Source organism: Drosophila obscura, unplaced genomic scaffold (genome assembly GCF_018151105.1).
Source record: "Drosophila obscura isolate BZ-5 IFL unplaced genomic scaffold, ASM1815110v1 contig_186, whole genome shotgun sequence".
Taxonomy (NCBI): domain Eukaryota; kingdom Metazoa; phylum Arthropoda; class Insecta; order Diptera; family Drosophilidae; genus Drosophila; species Drosophila obscura.
In genome coordinates this window covers 10,154,652-10,178,931 of record NW_024542774.1, presented here as the reverse complement: position 1 = coordinate 10,178,931, position 24,280 = coordinate 10,154,652, and the positions used below count along the sequence as shown (strand labels likewise).

At 46.0% G+C, this 24,280-nt stretch overlaps 3 protein-coding genes across 3 annotated transcripts in view; 1 reads left to right on the top strand and 2 right to left on the bottom strand.

Moving 5' to 3' along the window:
• LOC111076832 (protein muscleblind) overlaps positions 1 to 24,280 on the top strand; it is a 164,169-nt gene that overhangs the window by 17,902 nt on the left and 121,987 nt on the right. The gene's annotated exons all lie outside the window — the stretch shown is intronic.
• LOC111079238 (ice-structuring protein 4-like) lies at positions 5,426 to 6,432 on the bottom strand. Its single transcript, XM_022374346.2, has 2 exons — positions 6,325 to 6,432; positions 5,426 to 6,251 (listed from the first exon to the last, which is right to left on the bottom strand). The coding sequence occupies exon 2, from the start codon at positions 6,242 to 6,244 to the stop codon at positions 5,825 to 5,827; it is 420 nt and encodes a 139-aa protein (XP_022230038.2). The 5' UTR covers positions 6,245 to 6,251; positions 6,325 to 6,432; the 3' UTR covers positions 5,426 to 5,824.
• Positions 17,298 to 19,186, bottom strand: LOC111079236. Its single transcript, XM_022374342.2, has 2 exons — positions 19,071 to 19,186; positions 17,298 to 19,006 (listed from the first exon to the last, which is right to left on the bottom strand). The coding sequence occupies exons 1-2, from the start codon at positions 19,095 to 19,097 to the stop codon at positions 18,578 to 18,580; spliced, it is 456 nt and encodes a 151-aa protein (XP_022230034.2). The 5' UTR covers positions 19,098 to 19,186; the 3' UTR covers positions 17,298 to 18,577.

The following is a 24,280-nucleotide window of genomic DNA, read 5'->3' as shown; positions in this document are numbered from 1 at the left end:
AATTATGAGTAATTTATTTAATGATGATTTGCATTGCGAACTGTAAAGCTACAAAAAAAAATGAACAAATGAAAAACTGAAAAACTGAAAAACTGGAAAGTGTTTTCCACTTGTTTGCATCTGCTGTTTGTTTGCTGCTGCTGCCTGTTGCCTGCTGCCTGTTGCCTGTGGCCTGTGGCCGCTCCTTGATAATTGCAGTTCATTTGCCAGTTTGTGGGTCGCTTGATATATGACCAAAAACTGTGAGTCAGTTTTTCCTCCTCCTCCTCCTCCTCCTCCTGTGTTGTTGTTTGTGGATTGTTTATAGCATTCATCAATTAGGTGGGGGGAATGACTGGCACCGGTAAAAACTGCGACAAGACGATGCCCAAAATGACTGTAAAAACATTAAACTTTTAACGATCAGAAAGCCAAAAGACCCAAAGTGCCAAGACACGCGTAAACAAAGTGCACAGAAATCGTTTTTACCACAGATAGTGGCACACACACACACACCCCCCTTTAACAGTGCCAAAGGGTAGAGGAGTAAAAGATTGGGTAAGGGTTAATTGGCTGTTGCAATGCCCATAACTTGCTTAAATACCAAAAAAAAAAAATAAACAAAAAGCGGAAAAGTTTTACCTTATGCAACCAATATCCAAATGGATCTAGCCAACGGTTGCCCGATAAATGCTTAAAGAATTGATAATCCGAAAATAAAACCCAATCCGATCTTAAGCTGCAATTTTAATTCCAAGCGGCATTTGTTTTGCTTTCTGTACTGCAATCCAAAAACAGAAAATGCTAAATCGAAACATGGCTGAATAATGAAATGTTCCAATCAGCCAAGTGCAACATCGAATAGGCCTTTGTGTGCCACACACAGTGATTTTTGCCCCAGCCTAAACTTTTCGGTTTCTGGCCATTTCTTTTGTTGTATTTTTGGGCGTTGCTTCTTTGTTTGCCAACAAATTGAACATTTTCATTAGATTTTCTTCTCGTGCAAGGGGGCGGCGAACCGTACACACGACCACAAGCCCACACGCACAAGGATGGGAGGGAGGGGCAAGGACGTGGTGGCCGGGCCGGGCCGGGGCACATTCAATTGTAATGCCCAGGAGAGTGATTCAATTGAATTTGTTTGTTTTAGTATACGGTTCATTTATTTGCCAAAGCGAATGAATAACAGCAGTTACCATCCATGCGTCGTGTACCCCGTGCCACAGATACTAACATACATACATACATACACACATACATATAAGCGAGCTACCAGCACCGCCCACCGCCCAGCTCCATGGATTTGTGTGTCATTTGAACTTTGTCGAACTTCCGGTCAAATGGCGAGCATTGGATGGTACTCCACTCCACTCCCCCACTCTTCCCCTTGAAGAACATATGCCGTGTATTATTCAAGTGCAGATTCAGGTAGTTCCTTTATATGTATATATATATATATATTTCAGGTGTAGAGTCTCCAACCCTCCCAGCCAGCACATATGGCTGTGTGTGTGTGTGTGTGTGTTGGCGCAGAAAGTTCGAGGCTGGCAGAAAGTTTTCTGCTCGCGCCACCTCCCTGGGGACCTCTTAAGATTTCATTGTGTAAATTTACTGCGGCATTCTTTGTGTCCTGAAATGCAGAAGGAAGCAAGTAGGAAACTCCTTTCGTATGTTTTGCGACCTTTGGATACCCCTACTAAGCGGATATATCCAAGAAATACTTTTACAATATAAAGAAAAGATGATGCAAAACTGAGGCAGGTTATTCTTCTCTCTGGCCTGTCAGATTGTTAGGCTATAGATATATTTATAGCCCAGGATCTGGTAGGTTGCAAACCTCTTTTCAAATGCCGCATACCCTTGCGCTCTACGATTGCGTGGCACAAGAAAGTTGAACGCAAGGAGCTGGGAATTCAAATCGCGAACTGCTTAAAAATGAACAACAAATGAAATTCCCATAGGTGCCAGAACTTTTCACTGTCTGCCGGCATTTAAATGGTACTTTTTTCTTTCTCAAAATTCTACGACTGGCTACGGTGGCGTATACGCAACGCGGCAAACTCTCCTCAGCTGCACGCCAACGCAGCGTAAAGTTTTGGCCCGCGCATGTCGCTGCTCCCGTTCACCTGCTCTTGTGTCTGCATCTGCGAGCGGGCTACATTTAATGTCATGTTTGTAAGTTTCTAGACGACGCCAACATGTAACTCCGCCCCGACCCGACCCGACCCGCCCCGCCCTGGCGATTCCTTCCGGACCAACCTTTCCGGGGCAGGCAGAAAGTCACTTTACAGCCAAAAAGAGCTCCTTAGAGCCCCCTCATTGGGGTTGCTTTCAGCTGATGTTCGCTTGTAGTAAAATATAAAATCAGAATTAAAAACTTTAAGAGCTGCAACACATTTCAATAGATCCCTCCCCTTTCATTTGCTTCCAATTAATTATAGAGGATTCACATGTACATATGTGTACATATGTATGTATTTATTGTTTGTGTATATTGTATGAACAGAGCTCCCAGAGAAAGGAGCTTATGACAATGACAATCGGATTAATATTATAACAGGGCACGCAAAACACATCAGTGAGCTGGCAAATACTCGCTGTAATGAGCAAAATAGGCTCGGAAAACAGCTTTTAGACAGTGGCCAAAAAGGATTGCAATTGTCTTGTTATCTCCGCTAATAATGTTGATCTGATTAGCCGCATAGACGGCGCCGATTCAGGCTCGGGGCTGCTACTTAACAAATCATAGAAATGGGGTGAAAGCCACCATCCCCCTCCCCCCCCCACACAATGTGCGTCAGAAGTTGGCATTGGAAGTAATTAAATTCAAATTGAATTCAGAGAGACAGAGAGAGAGAGAGGCAGAGTGATGACGAGAACGAACCGCCGAAGGCAGGGAAACTTTTTTAATCCAACCCTCATTTGTTGTTGTTATTTGCTGGTGAGTTCTTTTTTACCCCTTTCCACCATTCGACTGTATTTTTGGTTTTTTGTGCGTAGAGTTGGAGAGCTGGCCTGGGGAAGGGAGAGAGCTGCTCCTCTGGCGTGGTGGGGCGGGGCTATTAAAACTTTAAGCGAAAAACTTTGCTGCGTAAGAGATTTTAATTTCAATCAGACGAAATATGTTGCAATGGAAACAGTTCATCAGTAAAACTATTTAATTAAATTATTTAAATTTTAAATTATTTAATTATAAAGGTTTAGTATTTTATAATTGTTTGTAATAATTTTCTTTCCGCTGGAATGAGTAAAATATCCTTAATGCTTAAAAATCCGTTGATTGCTTAACCAAGCGGCACCACAGTTGGATTCATAGATCCAGCCATCTCCCATGTGCTACCTCCCATTTCCTATGCCGCGGAGTGCTCCACACTGAATACTCGTATATAGATGGCTAGATAGATATGTGTATGTAGATATGTATCTTTGCAAATTGCTCTGCACTCAGGCAGCGAGCCGCTATCGATGCTCGTAAAATGCCATGAAATACCAGAGCGGCAAATGAAGCCATAGAATGGAGTCGCGGAGTCCCGGAGTCGCGGAGTCGCGCGATGGCAGTTGCGGAAAATGTCGATGGTTATGCGAGTTGTCGGGGACAACTCTTTTGGGTGGCACACCCAACACACCTTTCCCTGTCCCCCACCATCCTCTAACAATTGCCAGCCAGATTCAGCTCTAATCGTTCGGTCTTCCCCACCCTCGTCCCTACTCTCTGGCAAGGTAGTGCGGCATGTTGCACGTTGGCTTCCAAATGAGTCACAATTAAAACGGATCCACAGGGAAAGTGTTGGCCAGGGGAGTGTGTTGGACCTGTGACTGGTTTCGCCAGCTTGTTGCATGCAGCATGATGGCTGTGTGCGGGCATACCCGCGGCACGCAATGGGTAAGGGGTAACTTACGGGAAAGCGAAAGCGAAATTGTTATTGCAACATGCAACCGCAACAACAGCAGCAACACCAGCAACAACACCAGCAACAACAACAAGAGCCACAATGTGGCTGCCTCGTCTCGCAATAATTGTGAGCAAATATTACATGAAAGCGCAGAGACAGAGCCAGAGGCAGAGTCAGAGACAGAAAGAGAGAGAGAGAGATTGGAGCTCTGGGCAAACGGCATATTATCGTGGCAGGCGATGACGATAACCACAACGACAACAGAAACAGCAAAAACAACAACACAACATCATAATTATCGACTGACTCCGCAGACCCCAGGCCCCAGGCCCCACGGCAAAAACCCGCCCGAGCCCGCACACCCACCCGCGCCAACCGCTGCGGCAATTATGCCAAAAGCGCGTTTATTATGTGAAAAGAAACCAAAGATAAAATATTGAATTCAACTCAAGCTGCACAGTGGAGTGCAGGGAAAAACGTAGTGAAAATCACTTGAGGAAAAGCCGTCAAGGAAATCGCTCGATTCGACAGCAGGGGGAAAAAAAAATGTGTGTGTGTGTGTGTGTAGCAAAAAAGAAAAGTAAAACAAGTCGAAACAAAGCGGCTGCTAGATTCCCTAGGAACGAATTTCCATGGCAGCCTTACAATATTACAATATTAATTCTGCAGAATTCTTTCAGATATTAGACGAATACGACTGCATATATCATGAATAAAAAATATAAATAAATATGAAGAATATCAGGGACTTCTTCTATTTCTGCCTTCAGCACATTGGACTCTCTGCCAGGGTATGGTATGCAACAAGCAAAGGCAGCAAAAAGTTACTTATACATATAACAAAGTTGTCGGTGCATTTTACTGATTTAGAGCGTTCGGCGGTGGCACGGAGCCATGGAGCCACAGAGGCAGCCGTCTTGTGGCGTGTTACGACATCGCTTGATGTGGAGTGGAGCTGCATTCAGAAAATCATCAACATCCAAGCGCATTAGCAGTGGCAGCAGCAATAGCAATACCAATTACAAAAGCCTGGCCATAATTCGTGCCGCAATTTCCATTGATAATTAAATAAGTAATACGAAATTTTTTAAGAAATATCTTTGATGGCTTGCTTGATTCATGGCTGCTGCTGCTGCCAAACTGTTAAGATATTGTAGAACATAGCAACCCTGTCAGTGAATTTCATATACATAATTGCTAATTGACAGCTGCATTTATTATAGTTTTACAACGACTTCTGCCATTGGCTCTCGCTTACCATCCATCCATCCATTCATACATCCATCCATCTATCAATTTGCTGTCTCAAAGGAAGCATTTTCTGTGGCCTGTAGCTGGATGATGATGCCGAGTGCAAGCATGGGGCGCGTCTGGTTGCATGTGCTCCAGTTTCCGTGTGTCTGTGTGCTCGATGCATTTTCCACGCTTTCAGTTTTTTTTTTTCATTTGTCTGTGACATAATGAGGCGTCGTTGATTGATCGATCAAGTGGTGCTAACAATAAATCCAATTCCCGCATAATATTCAGAGGGGCAGGTAACAGTTAAACGGCTCTTTTAGTCTTTCAATAAATGGTTTATATGTCTGTACTGGACTCTACATCTTGTCGTTGGAGGAGGCTTAAGTAAGCATCTTCGTGTCTGATTCACAATTAATTTGGTTTGGCCGAACTATCGACTATGTACTAACAATTTGTTTTGGCCTTTGAGGGTGGCGATGTGTGTGTGTGTGTGTTTGTACTGGTACTATCCTGCTTATCCATCCCCTTTGGAACGCGCAAGCATTACAACAATTATCTTTTATATATATATGTGTATGTGGTGTGTGTGTGTGTGCATAAGTGTGTGGTGTGTGTGCAGTGTGCATGTGTGTGTGTGTGGGGTTCATTATCAATTAAGTGTGTGCGTGTCGGTTAGTGTAGTGTATTTGTGTCCTCATCCTGTTGCCACCCATTTAAAAGTCAATGGGCGACATCTGCAGTGGTCGATCGGGTCCCAGACCCTCCCCACGCTGCTGCAGTTCCAGATCCTGCAGAAGCACACCATTGTTTGCAGCTGCATCCTGGATAAGCTCCAGCGACGAGTAGTCCTCAACGTTGGTAGCAACATCGCCTGCTGCGGCGCCTTCTGCGGCGGCGGCGGCGGCGGCGGCAGCAGCGGCTGCTGCCTTGCGACCCCGCAAACTCTTGAAGATCCCCATCTCACGTAGCTTGGCCCACATGGCAGTGGTGGCGTAGGCAGTGGCAGCGGCCGCCGTCAGCCAAGGGCTGGCCATCAACAGGGCTGCTCCAGCCGTGGTCGATCCCGCAGATCCTCCACCGGAGGCTCCATCGCCTGCTGGCTCACCTCCGGCTGCTGGATCCTCAGATGACATGTTGAAACTACAACAAAATAATTATTTAGTTTTTAATTTAATTTTTTTTTTTTTTATTTCGAATTTTATTTTGTACTTACAAGTTTGTTTGCTTTGCTTCGAAGAGACCTTAAAAACTTTCTATTTCTGTTACTGTTGTTCACAGTTCGGCTGCTGGCAGTGGAATGAATATTCTGGGCTGGTGACCCGAGGGGACGTTGGGATTCGATTTAAAGGCCTGCTATATTCGACCTTAAAAGTGTGAAAGCAGTCAAGTACGATGGCACAAATCAGTTTCAAGCCCAAATCAGTTAATGGCCCCCTGTGTATGTGGCCCACTGTGCTGGGGGGCAAACAGGGGGCCAACTGAGTTTCAGAAAATTATTGAAATTGAGTGAAAATTATTTCCATATGAAGATGGTCTGGGGAGGGGGGAGAAGGTACACACAGATACGGATACGGATACGGACACCGACTGGCAGACGAATGTGGATGTATGGCAATGAACTGCACTGTCTGTCTGTTGGTCTGTCTGTGGGTCTGTCTGTGGGTCTGTCTGTTGGTCTGTCGTCTGTCTGCCTCATGTGTGTGATTTATATTTCATAGGTTGATGAATTTTGTAACAAGTTGTCACATTTGCCATCTGCAAGAGTGTTCGTTTGTGGTAACCACAGCAGCACCCAAAAACCCATGCCCCATGCCCCATGCCTCTCTGCCACTCTGCCACTGTGCCTCTCTGGCACTCTGCCCCTCTGCTATGCTCCCAACCAAGCGACAAATGACACAACGCAAACAAATGCAATTTGCATTTGCATTTGCATTTCAAGTCTTGTGTGTGTGTGTGTGTGTGGGCACTCATATCTTGGCTTGAACAAATTTGTACACCCTGACGGATAGTGTTAATTCACTGCGCACACATTTCAGCATCACTGGAAATACGAGTATATAATTTTCGATATCAGTTCAGCTTAAGAGAGCTGAGCCAAGTGAGCCCCACACACAACAAAATTTAAATTTTAAATAATTACAAGAAAATTGAGAAAATTATGTGACTCCGTTAGCTTTAATCACTGTTTAAGCTTGGGTCGCTGCAGTTGGGGCCCAACTACACCTAAACAGCTCCTTAGCATTCCTCATTCCTGTTTGTGTGTTGCTGACGCTCCCAAAGCTCTGGCCATGCTGCCGCTTTTCCATCGCGTTGGCACTTTTCTGTTCCGCCTGTCAGTCAGAACTTGAAGCTCCCCCCCCCCAATGCACCATCAAATTTCGATACGAATTTTGCCTTGTGCGAAAAGATGTCATAGACAACATTTCATTTGCGACATGCAACATACGAGTAGAATCCCAGTTTTTCAGCCTGCCACAGATGAATGTTTTGATCGATGTGCCCAATCAAACGATTGGAAAAAAAAAAACAAAACAAAACAAAAAGACTTTCAATTATGGTTTTCCCTGTCATTTCCCGGCATAGCTTCAGAGGTAACCCGTCAAAATGCTGCAGGGTTTTTTGCGGGTTCCCTTTCCAAATATTCTGCTGCTGTTTTTCACTCATTCCATTTTGGACGTGGCTGTGGAAATGTGTGGGTAAATAAGAGCAAGAGCAGCGGCAACTGTTGTGGTTTATCCCAACGAGTTTTCTTCGATATGAAGAGGTATTCTTTAGCTATGAAATAGCTGCCTGTATATATGTACATAAATGCAACCCAAACATATTTAATATGTATAATATTTTCGCAATTTAATTTTTGGTGATGCGAACAGTGAGTGATATTCCGAGAGGCATAAGCATAAATATTCTACCACTGCCGGAAGTCGCCGCGGATGTCGAGAGTTTAAATGCGGCGTCTGTCAGCCAAACCCCCCCCAGCCACCAATCACCGCGACCCACACACCAACAGCTAACCCTTGCCACTGGTACAAAAGTAGGCTACACCATTCAACACGCGCTTTATTTTATTTTTCTCTTCATTTTTCTGTAGGCTATTTGTTTTTTTTTTTTGCAGCATTTTATTGTTGCATAAAGTTTCCAATTGCACAATGAAAATAGGCAGCCAAAATGGGCCCTGCAAAAGTTTATGGCCACGCCCCAAAAAGTTTTCAGTTTTCAGTTGCAAAATGCATTAAAACAATGCGAAAATTTCCGGAGAACCGAAAGCGAAATTTTCCACGGCGACGACTCTGTGGATTCTTCGACTAAGGTGGAATAAACAGGCCCCCCCCGCCCATCTGATAGACACTACGATTTATGTGTGTGTATGCCCATCGGTTAGACAACTTTTTGGTGATTTTCCAGCTATGAACTTTACCTATTTAATGACACTATATCATCATATACATATTTGTTTTATTTGCTTCCCCTAAGAACATGGAGCACTTTACGCACGCACCTCCCCAGCGCCAGCCCCCCCTTAGCATTCTATTTGTGTTGTCCTTGTCAGCGCAATGGATACTCTAAGACTGTTGCCTTGAAAGCCCCATAAATCTTTTTATGATTTTTGCTTCTGCACCAGAAATGACTTGATTCGCCTTTTTTGGGTCTGGTATTGTGATTGCGACTCCAATGATTGTGACGCATACAAATTTTCAATGTGTTTGTCACTAATACACCACCCCATACCCCCATACCCAATACCCTATACATACCCATTGATTTTCGCTTGGGTTTGCTTTTTTTTTTTTTGTTTTGCGCGCGATTCGTGATCCCATTTTGTGTGTTATTTCGTGAATGATTCTGTTCAAGGGGTATCCTCTGCTTCGATACTTCAGCTTTTGCTCTGGTTTTCTACGGGTAAATTTCGACAAACATTTCGCGGCAGCACGCAACGCCATTTTGGCGACGAATGCCATGAAAATGGAAAATGGCCCAAGCACGCGACGCGACGTCCCCGACTGGCGGAAGAAAAAAAATGATTGTAGAGCAAAGCCTGTGGCCCAGCATGGCGCCAACAAAGTGAACCACAATGCCCTGGCCCCAGGCCATGGGTTAGAACTGGGTAGCCGACTGGCACTGGGAGGAGCGCCACAGTTGGTTTGGGTTCGGCATAAGCCAGGCGCCAGCAAAGTTGTAAAATCGGCAAATGGCATATAAAAATCGTTGCTTGGGTTTTGTCGTTGTTGTCGTCAGAGTTCAGAGGATCCCAGAGAGTCGCCAGCCAGCCAGCCAGCCAGACTTAGAGTCGCTTTTTGCTGGCTCGCAGTGAAAGTGCAGTGTAAAACGAGAAAAAGGGCCCAGCATTTTAGTTGATTACTTGAGAACATCAAACGAATCACAGCTTGAGCAACTGCCACCAGCAGGAAGTTTCCTTTTTGATAGAAATATTTATGCAATAAATCTGATCTGATTTTATTGTTATATCTGGAAGGGGAATATACTAAAGTTGCAGCGATCACCAAGAGGGAGACTCTTCATTCAGTAAGGGAAAGATCGTTATCTCCTCTGCTCTCTGCTTTGCATTCGGCTCCTCTGCTGGCTGCGTGTTAATACTGCCCGCTCTTCGGGTCTCTGTCGCTCTCTCGCTGCTCACCCTCTCTTCGGTGCATTCCACTATTCTTTATTGTATAACCCTTGAATAATGCCAACTTGACGAATCGCCCTGTCATCCTTTAATCATGGCTTTAATGAGGTACTTTTAAAGCATTACCTTAATGGTGCCATTAAAGCGGCTGCTGCTGCTGCTGCTGTCGCCCCCAAAGAGTCCTGTAATTAAGGTCAAAGTGTGACAAAATGTTTTCATTTCCGCCTCTCTAATTTGTTGGGTTTATTTTTGTTTGGTTTTCATTCATTCTTTTTTTTTTTTTTGGCTAAAAAGTTGTATAAATTGTGTGACATCAGCCATCAGATGGAGGGGGTACAAAAACTGGCACAAATCATTCCACTCGAATCGGGTGGGTGGCAAGTGGAGCAGGATTACACACCACACACGCACACACACGCACACACAATGCAAATTAACGTGACCGTTTTATGCAATGCCAACGCATCATTAACACATGGATCCGTCCGTCCCGGCCATGTCCACGTCCACGTCCTTGTGGGAAGGACTGGCAGAGCATTAGTGTCACCAGCATTCGGCCATCAGTCAACACCTTCGGACACGCGGGGCCAACGTCAACCTTTACGTTAATTGAAATTAGCTGGCGGCTGATTTTTGGGGGGTTTAAAACACGCCCAAATACGAGATAGTACTTGGCGTGGAACGTGGGCAACATTGTTATGTTATGGAGCAGAGAATGGAGAAATGTGGGCAAGTGCTTCATCCATCCATCCCAGTCATTCACGTGCAATGACGAATGGCAGTCAGATAGAGAGAGAGAGAGAGAGAGATGAACATTTTCGATGTATTTCCCTGGGAGCACAGCTCGAGCACATCAAGTAGAGGCATCGTCAAGAGCCAGCCCGAAGGCCACCACCCAACGACGACGACGACACAAAGATATTGAAAAATGAAATGGGAGCAAAATCCTGCCACACGTTTGGCTCTGAGCTGTGGCATGCCACCATCAACCCAAAGCTTCAACTTAATCCCAGCAGAGCTTTGCCATTGCTGTGGATCACAGGCACAACACATGCAACAACAGCTACACAGTTACAGCTTCAGCTCCCAGCTCCCAGCTCCAAGCTCCCAGCTCCCAGCTGATGCAGAGCTGGTTGATGATGATGATGTTGATGATGACGATTACGATGTGGCGGTGAAGAACGTTGACAATGACGCCATTGAAAGCACTTTTCGTGGCATTATGTGCCTGAAGAAGGACCTGAATTTGTGGCTGAGATTGAGGCAGGATCCTGGGACTACGACTGGCAAGTGGGTGGTGGGGTTGGTGTGGGGGTGGTGTACTGCTGCTGAAGGCGGACAAGAGTTTTGCGGGTATTTGGCAATCAAAAAGTCATCAAATATGAATTTTACGCTATAATTTTTCACCTGCACAGGGCAGGGGGGATGCCTCCCCACCACCACCCCGCATACACAGAAATTTTTATGGCTTTTGCCTTTTTGCCTTGGCGCCCCTGTGGCACGTCTTTCAACTCAATTGCACTTTTGTGCAAGCTACGTCACCCGTTTGTGTGCCTGATGTGGCAGACACATTTGAATTGATGGCAGCCGCGTGTCCTGCGTCCTGTGTCGCACAATATATTCAATTCAATGTGGCAGCAGCTGATTGAATGCGATTTGAAAGAGGGCAAGAAGTGCACAGTATTTGTGTGCGAAAATTAAAGTCGGGCATTTGCGATTCTTAAATGGCGCAACTCAGGGAGAGGTTAACCAAGTTGCCGGCTTCTTGCTTTAATTTGTGATGGCCTGTGCTCCCTGCCACTCGATGGTAGGATGCGCCGCTGTGTTGGCCAGAAATTAAATTAAAGTTTATGCAAGCGTAACGGCAGCCAGCAAAAATCATTTGCCACAAAATCCACTAAAACCCAATTTTGTGTGCGAAACAAAATAAAATGAAACAAACGCACAAGCAGCAGGCAGCCAGCAGGCAGGCAGCCAGCAGGCAGGCAGGAGCTCGCCCAGAGCTTAGATGGGGGGAAGCCCCAAAGAGTTCTATGCTGTGGCATGTGTGGAAAGAACAGGACCAGGAAGCGTTGCACCCAGCCAAGACGCAAGTACAGAGTGAAGAACAACATGAATCTGCCTCAAGACGCTGCCGCTGCCAGCGAGAATGCGAGTACGTACGGTGCGAGGGGCGGGCGGCATTCGGTTCTTGTGGCTGCAACGTAGATAAGCAAAAGTTAGTTTCGCTCAACTCTGGAGTGGCAGTTGATGTGAGGCACGGGACAGGGCCTGGAGAGTGGTGGTACCGGTGGCATGTGGCAAGTGCAAACCGAATCAGAGAGCTGAGAGAAATCATGTCATTTGGCAGGCAGCGCCGCAACATTTTGCCGCTTTTAATGTTAGCCAAAACTGTCAGACGATGTTGTCTGCCGCCGCCGCTCACGTCTGTCCCCACGTCAGGCCATACCCAGACGCTCTCTGACAGTAGACGACAGGCGACAGGAGCTACTGCAGACAGGACGCGAGCGCGAAACAATGTGGCTGGCGTGGCTGGTGCTGCAACATGTTGCCACCACAGAGGGGGTTGAAACTTTTTAGAAACTCGATAGCTGATCCCCCTGATCTGAGACCTAATGGATTAGTCACCCTTCAAATTTAAGATTCGATCCAGCCGATGGGTGGGGCGGCAGGCTACAGTCCCGGCGAAATCCAGCGACAGTGCCCAACAGTAAGCGGCAGCGGCATGGCCTATCCAGTGACGAGCGCACCGACAGCCTCTGTGGAGATATTCGGGATGTCTGGTGGGATCTTCTGGCCGGAGCAGGTGCTGCCCGAGGTGCTGGGATCGCCGCTCTGGCGTGCCAGAAGGGCCGTCAAGTGTCCCTACGGCTATAGCTGGACCGACAGGTATAAGAACAAGTGCTCGCGCCGGAAGTACCATGGGGTCCAGCAGCCGGACTATTTGCGAAAGGTTTTTGGTTGGTTTTTGCCCAGTTCGACCAAGCGGCCACCCACCGCCTGGATGCCGTGGGGCGAATCGGGTGAATTGCCGCCAACAAGGCCGCCACGTACAAGACCGCCGAGGCAAGAAGAACATGGTGGGGTTGAAGGAGAAGGAGGAGGAGAAGGAGATCAAGAAGATGGACGAGGAGAAGGAGGGAAAGGGGGAGGACCAGATGAACCCGGTGGAGCAGATGAACCCGGTGACGACGAACAATCCAGTGAAGAAGACCGACCACCCGGTGGAGGAGCAGCACCCGAGCGCAGAGGACCCGGAATGGGAAGAGCACGAGAAGGAGCACCTCTGAGAGCTATGCAGAGAAAAATCGGATCGGCGGATAGAAACGGCCGAGCAGGCGGAGATCAGCCGCCAGGCGATGAACCGACAAATGCCCGAGAAGGAAAAATCGCAGCGCCCAAAGAGGGGACTGGAGGAGGCTCTAAAATGAGCGATGCTCCTGTGAACAGATGGCAGGGCAAGGGTAGGCTGGTGAAAGCTCCTCCCTTGGAGGAGAGTGAAGAGGAGAGTGACGACGAAAGTGACGAGATGGGAGCTGCCGGAGCAAAGGCCAAGAAAAAACGCGTCAAAAAAAATGCTACGAAACGGCCCCGAAAGAAACGGATCCCAAGCGGTGGAGCGACCAAGGTGCATGGGGGCTATAGGTCCATGCCCTTCTGGCTGAAGAAGGAGCCAAAGCATCGTCAGAAGCGTTAAGACAGAGACACAGATACAGAGAGAGAGAGAGAGGGATTCGTTGGCAATGGATTTAAAATTGTAAACCCCTCACCAGCCCCCTATAAAGAGCATCCATAAATGGTTTATTGGCAAAAACAATTGTTGCATTCACTCGGATTATTATTTGCATGGATTTTAATGGATTTCCCATGCCATGTGACAGCTATTAGTCAGTCCTCTGATATGCCATCGCTTACACAATCGTTGCATTCCACTGTCGCTGCTGCGCCACAACTTTCACTACCAAATAGACCCACCCCACGCCCTCGGACACCATCTCGGTTGACGGAAAATGTCAATTGGCTGCGCATCGCCCAGCAGCCCTCCCTCCCTACCTCTATTGGTAAGGCGAGCTGCCAGCTTGCGAATATTTCAAATAATTAAATGCTAAGCCAGGGCAGAGCAGGGCAGAGAGAGAGTACAGTCCGCTGCCTTTTGAAACCCTTTGAGCAGGCGTACACCAGGCGTATTGGATAGCGGGCAGCCTCTACTCTAATGCTTGCTTATCGAGCACAAAAATGATATGAAAAGCGGAACAGTATATATGTCGGCTAAAGCTTCAGGGGTACTGCCTTAACCTTGATCAAATCTGTGCACAAGTGGAGGAGATAAATGCAAATGGAGATGAAGCTGGTGAATGGTGAATGGCGTTGAAGTTCATGGAGATGATGATGCTGAAAAGAAAGTGCCAACTTGAAGCCGAAAAGGTAAGAAAAAAACCAGAAGAAAATAAATGTAGCCACCCCCCCCCGCGCAGCCAGATAAACCATTATCAAAAGTTGCACCAGCATCGCTCCGCAACGCCCCCGCTGCACTCTTTGCACTGCCTGATTATCTTTCCAAGTCAGTTGCTGCAAGGCGACACTTTTAGTGCACTCAGTTACCGTGTGACAGATAGTTCTTCAGACTGTGCCCGCCCCCACCCCCCGACAGCAGTGGGCACACAACAGGACAGACAAACAAACAAACAAATGACAAAAGGCAAAAGGCACGGGGCACGGCACGGCACAGCACAGAGAAAGATTCACAGCACAAGCAAACAAAACGAGAGGTGCAACGAGATGAAAGCTGTCTTCTCACTCTCTGGCACTCTGTCCTCTCGCCTTTACTTCAGGTGTCCAGACGCCACACGGCTGTTGGTGTGCCCGTGTGCCCTTTATCCCGCCTCTGTCGTTTCGGTGGCAAGTTTTGAAACTTGCCGCTGACTTTGGCATTGAATATTGCAGCCCACTCTTCTTGGAAGTGGCCCGGCAAATGGCATTTCAACTAATTTTGTGCTGGAAATGGTCCAAGTTTTTACCAGCAACTTCTGTGATCTGCGATCTGTGCAGAGTAGCAACTGCAACTGCAACTGCAACTGTGTCTGCGGCTTAGTTAAACGGCTTAAATTAGTTAATTAGTTACACTTAAAGCGAGCGCCGATCCATCCACCGCAACCGGATCGTGCATCGGATTTGCGGTGAGTTGCAGTGTCTGTGATGTGGCCGCAGCGACATGAGCGGGACATTGGACTTGCCATTTATAGCGCTTATTGGATGCCTTATGGGCATCTTGGGGCCAGAGTTGGTGGGGCCTGCGCGGCGGCACGAATGTCCCTGGGGCTTTCACTGGCTCAATCCGCACCAGAAGGACCAGTGCGTGCGCATGGCTTACAGGCCGAGACAGCAGCCGGACACCGTTCGCAAGGACTTTGGATGGTTCTTGCCCGATAAAATCGTGACGAAGCGCACGACCACCCCGCGGTATCCAGGCGGCGATATGCCATGGTACGACTCCCCTGAAGCTATGGTGTATCAACCCCCTTACCAAGGTATACCTGTGGCGGAAAATGACCCTGACCCTGACCCAGTAGGGGACTCAAGCGAGGAAGCCACAGAGGAGCCAGGCGAAGGAGGGACAACAACGAACGGGACAACAACCACCCCACCGCCGACAACGGCCATCTCACCAACACCACCGCCAGAAAAAACAACAACAAAAGGAGGAGGAGGAGGAGGAGGAGGAGAACCACCGAATGGGGTAGAAACACCGGGTGAAGGACCACCGGATGGGGTAGAAACCACCGGAGAACCACCGGATGGAGGAGGAGGAGGAGAAAGACGAACCGGAGGCAAGCAGAAAACCAAGCGAAAGGCGGATCAAGTTCAAGGACACCCAGTGGTGGAAGACGATTGGCACCCCTGGAGCTGGTCCAAGCCGAAACGCACCAAAAAGGCCCCGTCCAAGTCCAAGGTGGTGCCGACGCGCAAGCCACTAAAGTCCGATGCCGTTGACAGAAAACAAAAAAATCCGAAACCACAGAAGGTGAAGGTTGTGCCCAGCCAAAAGATCACCGCCAAAAAGGGGTTGCCCGGCAGTTCGCCAAAACCGACGACCATCCGACCGCCGCCAGCGAAGGTGACGCCGAAGAGCAAAACTTTGCATATCGTCGAAGAGTTTCCGCTGTGGAGTTGGAATTCATAGACGAGACGAAGGTCGTGCCGCATCGCAATTATTTATGTAGATTAGAGCATGGCTGAGTGGCTTAACCGAAGCTGAATCTGTAGCTGAAGCTGAAGTGTCTGAAAAAGAAGTGTAGATAAAAGCCCCATGGGACATGGGATGTTCGGGAAGTGTAGCAAAATGGTTTTCATTGCCAACCGCAAATCGAAATCGATGCAAATCGAAATCAGTTGCATTTGAATGGAGCTGTCGTCGGACGTTAGCTACTCGCTGGTGGAGTCCTCCACGGACGTGTCTTACTCGTTTGTGGACACATCGGAGTGGATACCCTGCGAGGAGGGATTTGCGTGGAGTGAGGAGATGGGTGAGTGCCAGCCGGTGCTGGGGCCACGCAGCTTTAGGTCCTGCCCCTGGGGCTACAAGATGAACGCACGGTACAAGCAGTGCATGCGCGTCAAGTACCACGGCAAGCATCAGTGGGACGTCTTCCGAAAGTGGTGGCACAGCCTCATCAATCCGCCGGTGGCGAAGAAGCCGCCACGAAAGAAGCAGCCCACCAAGGCCACCACAGCGTACACCGGCGAATGGTTTGGCTATAATTTGGGCTATGGCAAGGATGTGAAACGTCCTTGATTGGGGGCAACCCACCAAAGAAATAAAAGCAGGTTCCATCCACAGACTTCGTATTTTATTTTCTAGAATCCATTTGGTGTCTGGTGTCCATGGATCTGGGCTGAGCCCTCACTTGCCCGTCCTGTAGGGGATGCGTGCGCATTGGGAGGATCTGTTTAATTTGTAGCCAGTCGGACAGCTCTTTTGCTTCGTCCTGGCTTGGGAAATTATTCCGAAGAGACACAGCAGGATCGTTAGATTCATCAGCATGGCTTCCAAATGAACTGTGGAACTGTGTCGGAGATGTTTCTCTGACTCATAAAATGTTTTTGCTTTCCACTTGCATAAGCGGAACCAAAAGGGTTAGAAATCAATTTCAGGGGTTCTTCTCAGGTAGTTGTTCCTTTAAGCTCTTTAACTATACATTCAATCAATCAATCTATAGCGGGGGATCTTGGGAGATCTTTCTTCACTTTCCCGCCTGGTAGGTTATGCGTTCGCATAGGGAGAATCTGTTGGGCTTGAAGCCATAGGGGCAGCTCGCTTGCTTCAGCCGCTTCTTCGACACGCACCTCGCTGCTGCTTCGTGGAAGACCATATTCTTGCCACATTCCAGATGCTCGGATTCGTACCCCACCACCAGATGGGACATCATCCCGAAGAGACACAGCCAGATGGGTAGATTCATCAGCCTGGTTTCAAATGAACTGCGGTCACTGGGATCTGTGAAAGGTTTTCGCATAACCAGCGGAGCCAAAAGGGCAAAGAATTGATTTCAGGGTTTCTGTTTTAGTTCTTTAAGCACTTTAAATATAAAATCAATTTATTGTGGGTGCTGGAGTGGGGCTGCTTTCTTCACTTGCCCGCCTTGTAGGGGACGCGATCGCATTGCGAGAATATGTTGAATTTGTAGCCAAGCGGACAGCTCGCTGGCTTCGTCCTGGCGTGGGAAATCATCCCAAAGAAAAACAGCAAGATGGTTAGATGCAACAGCATGGCTTCCAATGAACTGTGGGACAGTCAGCGATGTGTCTGTGAGCCATAAACGATTTTCTTTCCGCTCGCATAAGTGGAACCAAAAGGGCAAATAATCGATTTCAGGGATTTCTGTACTTTAAGCGCTTTAAATATAAAATCTATGGTCGCATCCAACTAATTCTCTCTTCCCCAATTGTCTTCGTTGCAGGTACGTTCGCTTCGCTGATTTGGTCCCCAACGAGGAGAGCAGGACACTTGCCAAAAACAAATGTCACGTGAGCCACACAAACACACACACAGAAAACTTTTTCCGTTCACTCCGCGCCTCTGTTTATTTCCTTTTGCTGATTTTGGCAAGCTTTCTTTTGTTTTCCATTTGATTTACTCCGTTTTCTGTGTACCCTTTAAAGCCCATTGAAGGATGCACCCGCCTGCAGAAAGATTTTCCACATTGGAAAAGGAATTCTCTATTATTTATTTTTGATCAACAGCGTAGCAAGGGTATCAAATGCGTCCTCAATCGCAGCCAGGCTGCCTTCTGGCTTACTTTTTTCCATTGGATTTGTGGATAACGATGGGGCTCTTAACCCGATCCGTGATTTGGATGTCTGAAATCACGTAAGCCAAGGGCAGAGGACAGACAACAGCGAAGCAGTTCCCGTCATGTGTCTGCCCCGTCTATACTTTTGCTCTGATTACAAAAACCCAGCAGCAGCAGCAGCAACAGCAGCAGCAACTTCCCATGTCCGCATGTCCGCATCCACATCCTTGCCCCAACTTTGTTTTAAGTGAAAATTGAAACTGAGCTCAGCAACTGTCCGATGGCTTTTTATTTGGTGATTGCCGCCACCTCCCTCCTCCGCTGCCCTGTAACTGAAAACTCAAAGCTAACGAAAAGTCTACGTGACACCAAGTGGAATGGAAGAGCGGGAAAAAAAATCACACAACTAGAGCTGCCTCCTCCTCCCCAACGCCCACTCAAAGGATGAACCATCGAAAGCACCTTGGAACACGCTTTCTATTCCACAGAAGGTGCATTTTAGTAGCGACGATGCGGCTTTGTGATCCTGGAACGTTTGGTGACCCATCTCAGGCTGCCGCCTGGCTGGAGTTTGCGACGGCGTCTGAGTGGAGCTCCTGGCTAGACTCGCCTGACATCCGATTGGACTGTTTGGACATCTGGCTGGATTGATCGCCAAATAAGCTGCCACTGCAACTTGGCTCCGTTTGGGTTGCCTGCTCAACTTTGTCACTGTACCGTCGCGGGGTATGGACCACCTCTTCGCAAACATTGCAAGCGGACACAGCGCCAGGATCATCGACTCTCCTGAACTCAGGATTGCGGTACCGAACCTTCGCATTCGTATTGGGCTGCATTTTTTCTGGCGGCAGGCGACAAATGCGTCGAATGGTGGAAGGATTGAGGAATTGCGCTGGCTTCTGGCCATGGATCCTTCTTACGGACTTCCGCTTTGGGCAGACGGGTGCATGCTGCTTCTTGTCTGTTGAGGAAGCCACCTGCAGGACAACTCTAGGCTGTCAGTACTCCATCGATTGGCAGCAATTGTTGCCATCTACTCACAAGTTTCTTCGAGTCGGATTTGTTCATGATTTTCGTTTTTAAAGTGCCAAAAAATGCATAAATTTTGTGCCAAGTTTTCTTCAATTAAAAGTAAAAGTAAAAGTAAAAAAATAGATGAATACTGCGAATTTTCTACGATGCTTTTGGGAGAAAAAGCTACACTAAAATGATTTTTCCAACATTGAAAGTAACCCTGGAAAGTATACAAATATCTCAAAGCCAAGTCGATCTACAAATTATTGTTTTTATACCCGTACTCAAAAAAGAATTAAGGGGCATATTAGATTTGTGGTAAAAGTGGATGTGTGTAACGCAGAGAAGGAAACGTTTCCGACTGAAAGCGCAGTATCGTAGAGAATGACCATACCTACCAGATTGCCGAATTTGAAACAGATCGGATCATAATTATAGCCAGAATGAAGAAATTATTTTTCAGTTGCTTCCCCCGTCTCAGCCTGCATGAAACACGCTCCTGATTCTCTTTCTCGCTCGCACACTCTGCCTCGTTCAGTGCGCGAGCAACCCCTAGCGGAGGAGATGTAGAATCTAAATGGTACATGTACAATCTACATGTTAGATGTAGAATATACATTGTAGATGTAGATAACAGATGTAGCAAAAATGTAAAATGTCAAATTTTTTTTTATTTCTAAAATTCTAAAAAATCATATGCTCAAAAATGTATACTGTATGCTCAAAAATGTGACTGAGTACAGGTATAAGTAGAGTCGCGTCCCCAGAAGCGACTCGTACGTTCCTTCTCGTTTTAATTACTTTATTTTGATTTTTAGTTTGAAAATATTTGATTTCAATTTGTATATTTTGTTTGTAAATTAAATACTTTCATATTTTAATTAAACATATTTCATATATAAATTAAATATATTTCATATTTCGATTAAATTTATTTACCACAAATGTAGTCAATTATATACATACCTTTATTTTAAAGAATTTTTAATTTAGATTAAATATGAGCCGTATTAAAAATGTATTAAAATAGATGTAATTTTTAAATTAAAGTTAATTCTATTTAGTATTGAAACTCGAATATTTAATTTAACTATGAGCGGGCTTTTTTTAATACCAGACCATTTTTCGGTGAGTGTGGTTCCTAAAGGAATGCACTCAAAAGCGCGTTGCTTTATCATTATATCATTATAGCTGTAAGAATAACACGATTGCAATGTCTCTCTATACGAAAGTAGAGATGACATAATTTTTGATAATATTCAAGGACACAAAAAATCCCGCCTTGAGTCTCAAGCCAGCCAACACTTTTTGGGGGCCCCAAAGGCGTTAGTTTTGCCATTTTCTTGAAATGATAGAATCCGGAAGACACTCCTTTTTCTAGATTTAAGTGGTATCTTAGTTGTATCTATCTACCCCGCCCTCTCTGACCCCAACCCACCCCACCCCACCCCACCCTACACTCTTATTGACTTTGAAGTTGTTTACTCTGCCCTGGCGCTGTTTGACTTTGAGCTTGCAGCAGTATGCTACTGGCTGTCCCGTAAGAGGGGTGTGGCATCAGCTGAAACTTGGTAGGGGAACGGCAAACGGTGGGTTGGAGAGGGGGAGAAATGTTTTATGCTGTGCACGGTGGAAATTCACATAATTGCAGTTGAAACTCAACAAACAACAGACAACGCGAAGAGCAGAGCAGAGCAGAGCGTAAATAGAAAGCGCAGAGTCAACACAAAAAATCCGGTAGAGGGAAAGGCAATGAGGGAAAATGGAAAAGAATCCTCCTTGCAAAAATAAAAATAAAAACAAAAATAAAAATGAGAACTGTAGGATGGGGAGGGGGGGGGTGTGCAATCGGATGGGAGTCGCCACAACAACGAAAACAAACAAACAAACAAACAAACTAACCTTTGACCCAGCATGGCCATCGCCATTGCCGACCGTTATCGCTGTCGTTTTCGTTGTTGTTGTCGTCCACTTCAGGTGCGCCAAGTAATTGCAACTGAAACTGAAACTTGGCCAAGTTGCCAGCCAAACGGATTGCAACTTAAATTGGAGCCGAAGCTGGAAGCAGTAAGGAGCAGTAGCAGCAGCTGCAGCAGGCAGGCGGCAGGATGCAGGACATGTAGCGAGTGCGACACAAAAGCATTTCGATGCAGGTCATTGCGGCTAAATTAAAAGAAATCAACGCTAGTTGATCGGTGGCAGTGTAGTGGAGTGCCAAGGGCCGAGCAGGGTTGCCATGGCTATCCAGAGTTGTCAACGTAAAGCAAAGATAAAGAGCAGAACAAAGCCAATGAGTGCAACGGAAAGACACACCAGCAGCAGGAGCAGCAACAGCGGCAGCTTGGTAACCCAAACGGAGTCTGCTGTTGATTTTAATTAAAATCTTTAAGCTTCTGTTGATTATTAATTATAATGCCACGGAAATTGAGCTGCGCTAGGTAACAATCTTGATGTGGTAGTCAGGGTGGGGGGAGAAAGCAGCGGCTAGAGAAAGTAAATCGATTGTGTAACGTTTCCATTCGAAGAGTATCTATTGCTTTAATTAAAAGTTCATTCAAAAGTGTATAAATAATGGAATTCGAAACTATTTAACTTTTTGAAAACGGCTTGGAAACACTAAAATTAAATCTATTAAGTTTTGGCCAAGTTATGTACAGACGAATTGTGCTATAAGGTCCGTAGATGGATAAGCTTACGACTGGGATTCTGAATCAATCCAATACATTTTTTTTCAGACATATTTTGACCTAAAATGATTTCAGTCAAGGAATTTTTACCAATCAAGCAAAAATTTGATGCTCCAAATAATATTTGTATAAGATTTGCGCATAATAAATAGGGTAATAGTTAAACGCTAATTAAAGTGCTTATTAATGGTTGTGCATTTATATTAACATTAATATTTTTTGCATTACCCACATTTAATTTCGAACTAAAATTTACAGCATTTTTCGACACATTTCAATGGGATTACAGCATGCAGCTGAATATCCCTGCGCATCACTCAATTTGAAAAGAATACTGTAGGTATATTTTAGGCCCGAATGAACCTGTTGGTCAACTAATTTCAGCAATTTGTCACAAGATTCAGAGGCAGAGGCGGCATCAGCAAGCCAAATCCAAACATAAATAAATCGCAAAGTGTCCGCCGGATAGGCAAACAAACAAGCAAACAAACAAACAAACACACAGGCAGACAGACAGACAGACGGACGGCCAGGAAAACAAACAAACAAAACGGTCAGGCAACAACACCTGCCACCCATCCCCCGCCACTACCATCACACAATCTGTGGGGAAGCTGCTTCTGCTTCTGCTGCTCTCTTAAGCTGCCAAATCCGACAATTAAATTATTGCATGACAAAACATGCACCGCAAAAAATATTCAAAACTCGCCGAAAACAGGATGTAAACGGCAACAAGGACAACCAAACACAACAAAAACAAAAAACAAAGTCAGCGAGGAGCAGGAGGAAAAGGAAATGGTGAAAAAAACCTCAAAATACACAAACACCCTCCTCATAGATGGTGGGTGGCGGTGGCGGTGGCGGTGGTGGCGGAAGAACAATAGCAACAACTAATCAAACAACAACAGCCACAAAAAAAAAACAAAACAAATTCATCTTTCAGTGGGGAAAAAACATCAGCCAGTGTTGGGTTGGGTGTAGAAGAAAACTTTTTGGCACAGCAAAAAGGAAAAATTGTAGAAAAAGCGACACATTCCCCCACCCGCTTCCGCCCGACCCTTTCCAGCGCATCCTCTGATAGAGCAGACAGTGCATATAGCTCGTGGCAATAATTTGAAATTCGATTACCATAACCAAGTACTCGGAAAACACAAACAGAGATCGCAGGCAGGACACACACACACGGAAACAGGAGTAACCCTAACCAAAAAAAAAAATAAACAAAAAGAGACACACACCAAGAGAGAGATACAGTGAGAGAGAGATAGAGTGAGAGAGGGAGGGAGTGAGAGGGAGAGCGAGAGAGAAGAGTGAGAGATGGCCTGTCCGCTGCCAGAGGCGAAAAACTGCAAATGGCGAAAACGTTCGCTAAAAGGTCGCCCACATCAGACTGAAAATTGCCACAAAAGAAAAAAAAACAAAAAAAAAATATATAAGTAAGAAATACTCGTGTAGTGGATACCCTGTAGACACACGTCCTTGGGGGTGTCAGAATAAGCTTAACAGATAGGGCAACAATGGAACTGATTTTTTTCTGCCATTTTATGTAGATAAAGCATCCGATGGGCAGCAGGAGAATATCAATTAGAGAACATGTATCAGAACAAGTACAAGAAATTCTCTGCATGGTTTCTAGAGGATAACTAAATCCAACTAAAAATCAAATATTCTGATATCTGATATTGGATCGGCAGAGTGCAACATTTCTATGTTCCCGTGGCTCTAGTTGTCTTTTGCCTACCACGAGTATAATACATATACCCTCGCAGTACTGGGCATGCACGAGTAAAAAGAAACTGCCAACACATACGAACCAAAAAAAGAGAGAAGTAAAAAACGTGTGGCCAAAAAGCCAAAACGTGAATATATCAGAATTTTGAGCAAACAAGTCGGAGCGACCACAAACAAAACAAAAAATCCTTGTTGAATGGCAGCAAACTCTAGGAGTGTGTCTGTGTGTGTGCGGGTGGATATAAGGGGGAAAAACTTGCAAGAAAAGCAAGAGAGAGATGGAGAGATACTGACAAGCCTCTCAAGTTCTGTCTGATATAAGCCAGAATATGTCCAAGGAGATATTCCCTCGTACTTGCACGATTTCATGCCTCCTATTTTCTTCGAAGGTGAAATTTAAATTAAAAATAGAGTTTTAAGAGCAACCAAATTTGTAGCAACAATTAAAATTATTTCCTTTAGCCAAATCATGTATTAACAATCGATTTCCCGATTCCACACACACACACACACACACACCCCGCTTCTACAACCGCTTCCGGACCCCTTTATCAGGCCAATTTCAATTACAGCCAATTACGCGAAAAAGCGGCTTCAGACAAAGAAAAAACTTCACTTCACGAATTGCAACAAAAATCCACAAGCTGCCACTTCTCTTGCCACAAACACACACACATACACACATGCAACACTGAGTTGCACCTTAAGAAGGGAAAACTTTTCGACTTGCGAGTCTACGTTTCCTCTGGCTCCTCTTCACTCTCGCCCTTGAATGCGCCGAAAATGTTAAAACAAACAAACAAATAAATTAGTGTTCAA

Excerpts from the sequence above, each read along its gene's own strand:
- LOC111079238 (XM_022374346.2), bottom strand. The coding sequence starts at position 6,244 with ATGTCATCTGAGGATCCAGCAGCCGGAGGTGAGCCAGCAGGCGATGGA.
- LOC111079236 (XM_022374342.2), bottom strand. The coding sequence starts at position 19,097 with ATGAACAAATCCGACTCGAAGAAACTT. Across the intron at positions 19,007-19,070 it reads AATCCGACTCGAAGAAACTT|GTGGCTTCCTCAACAGACAA; the intron begins GTGAGTAGATGG and ends GTTGTCCTGCAG.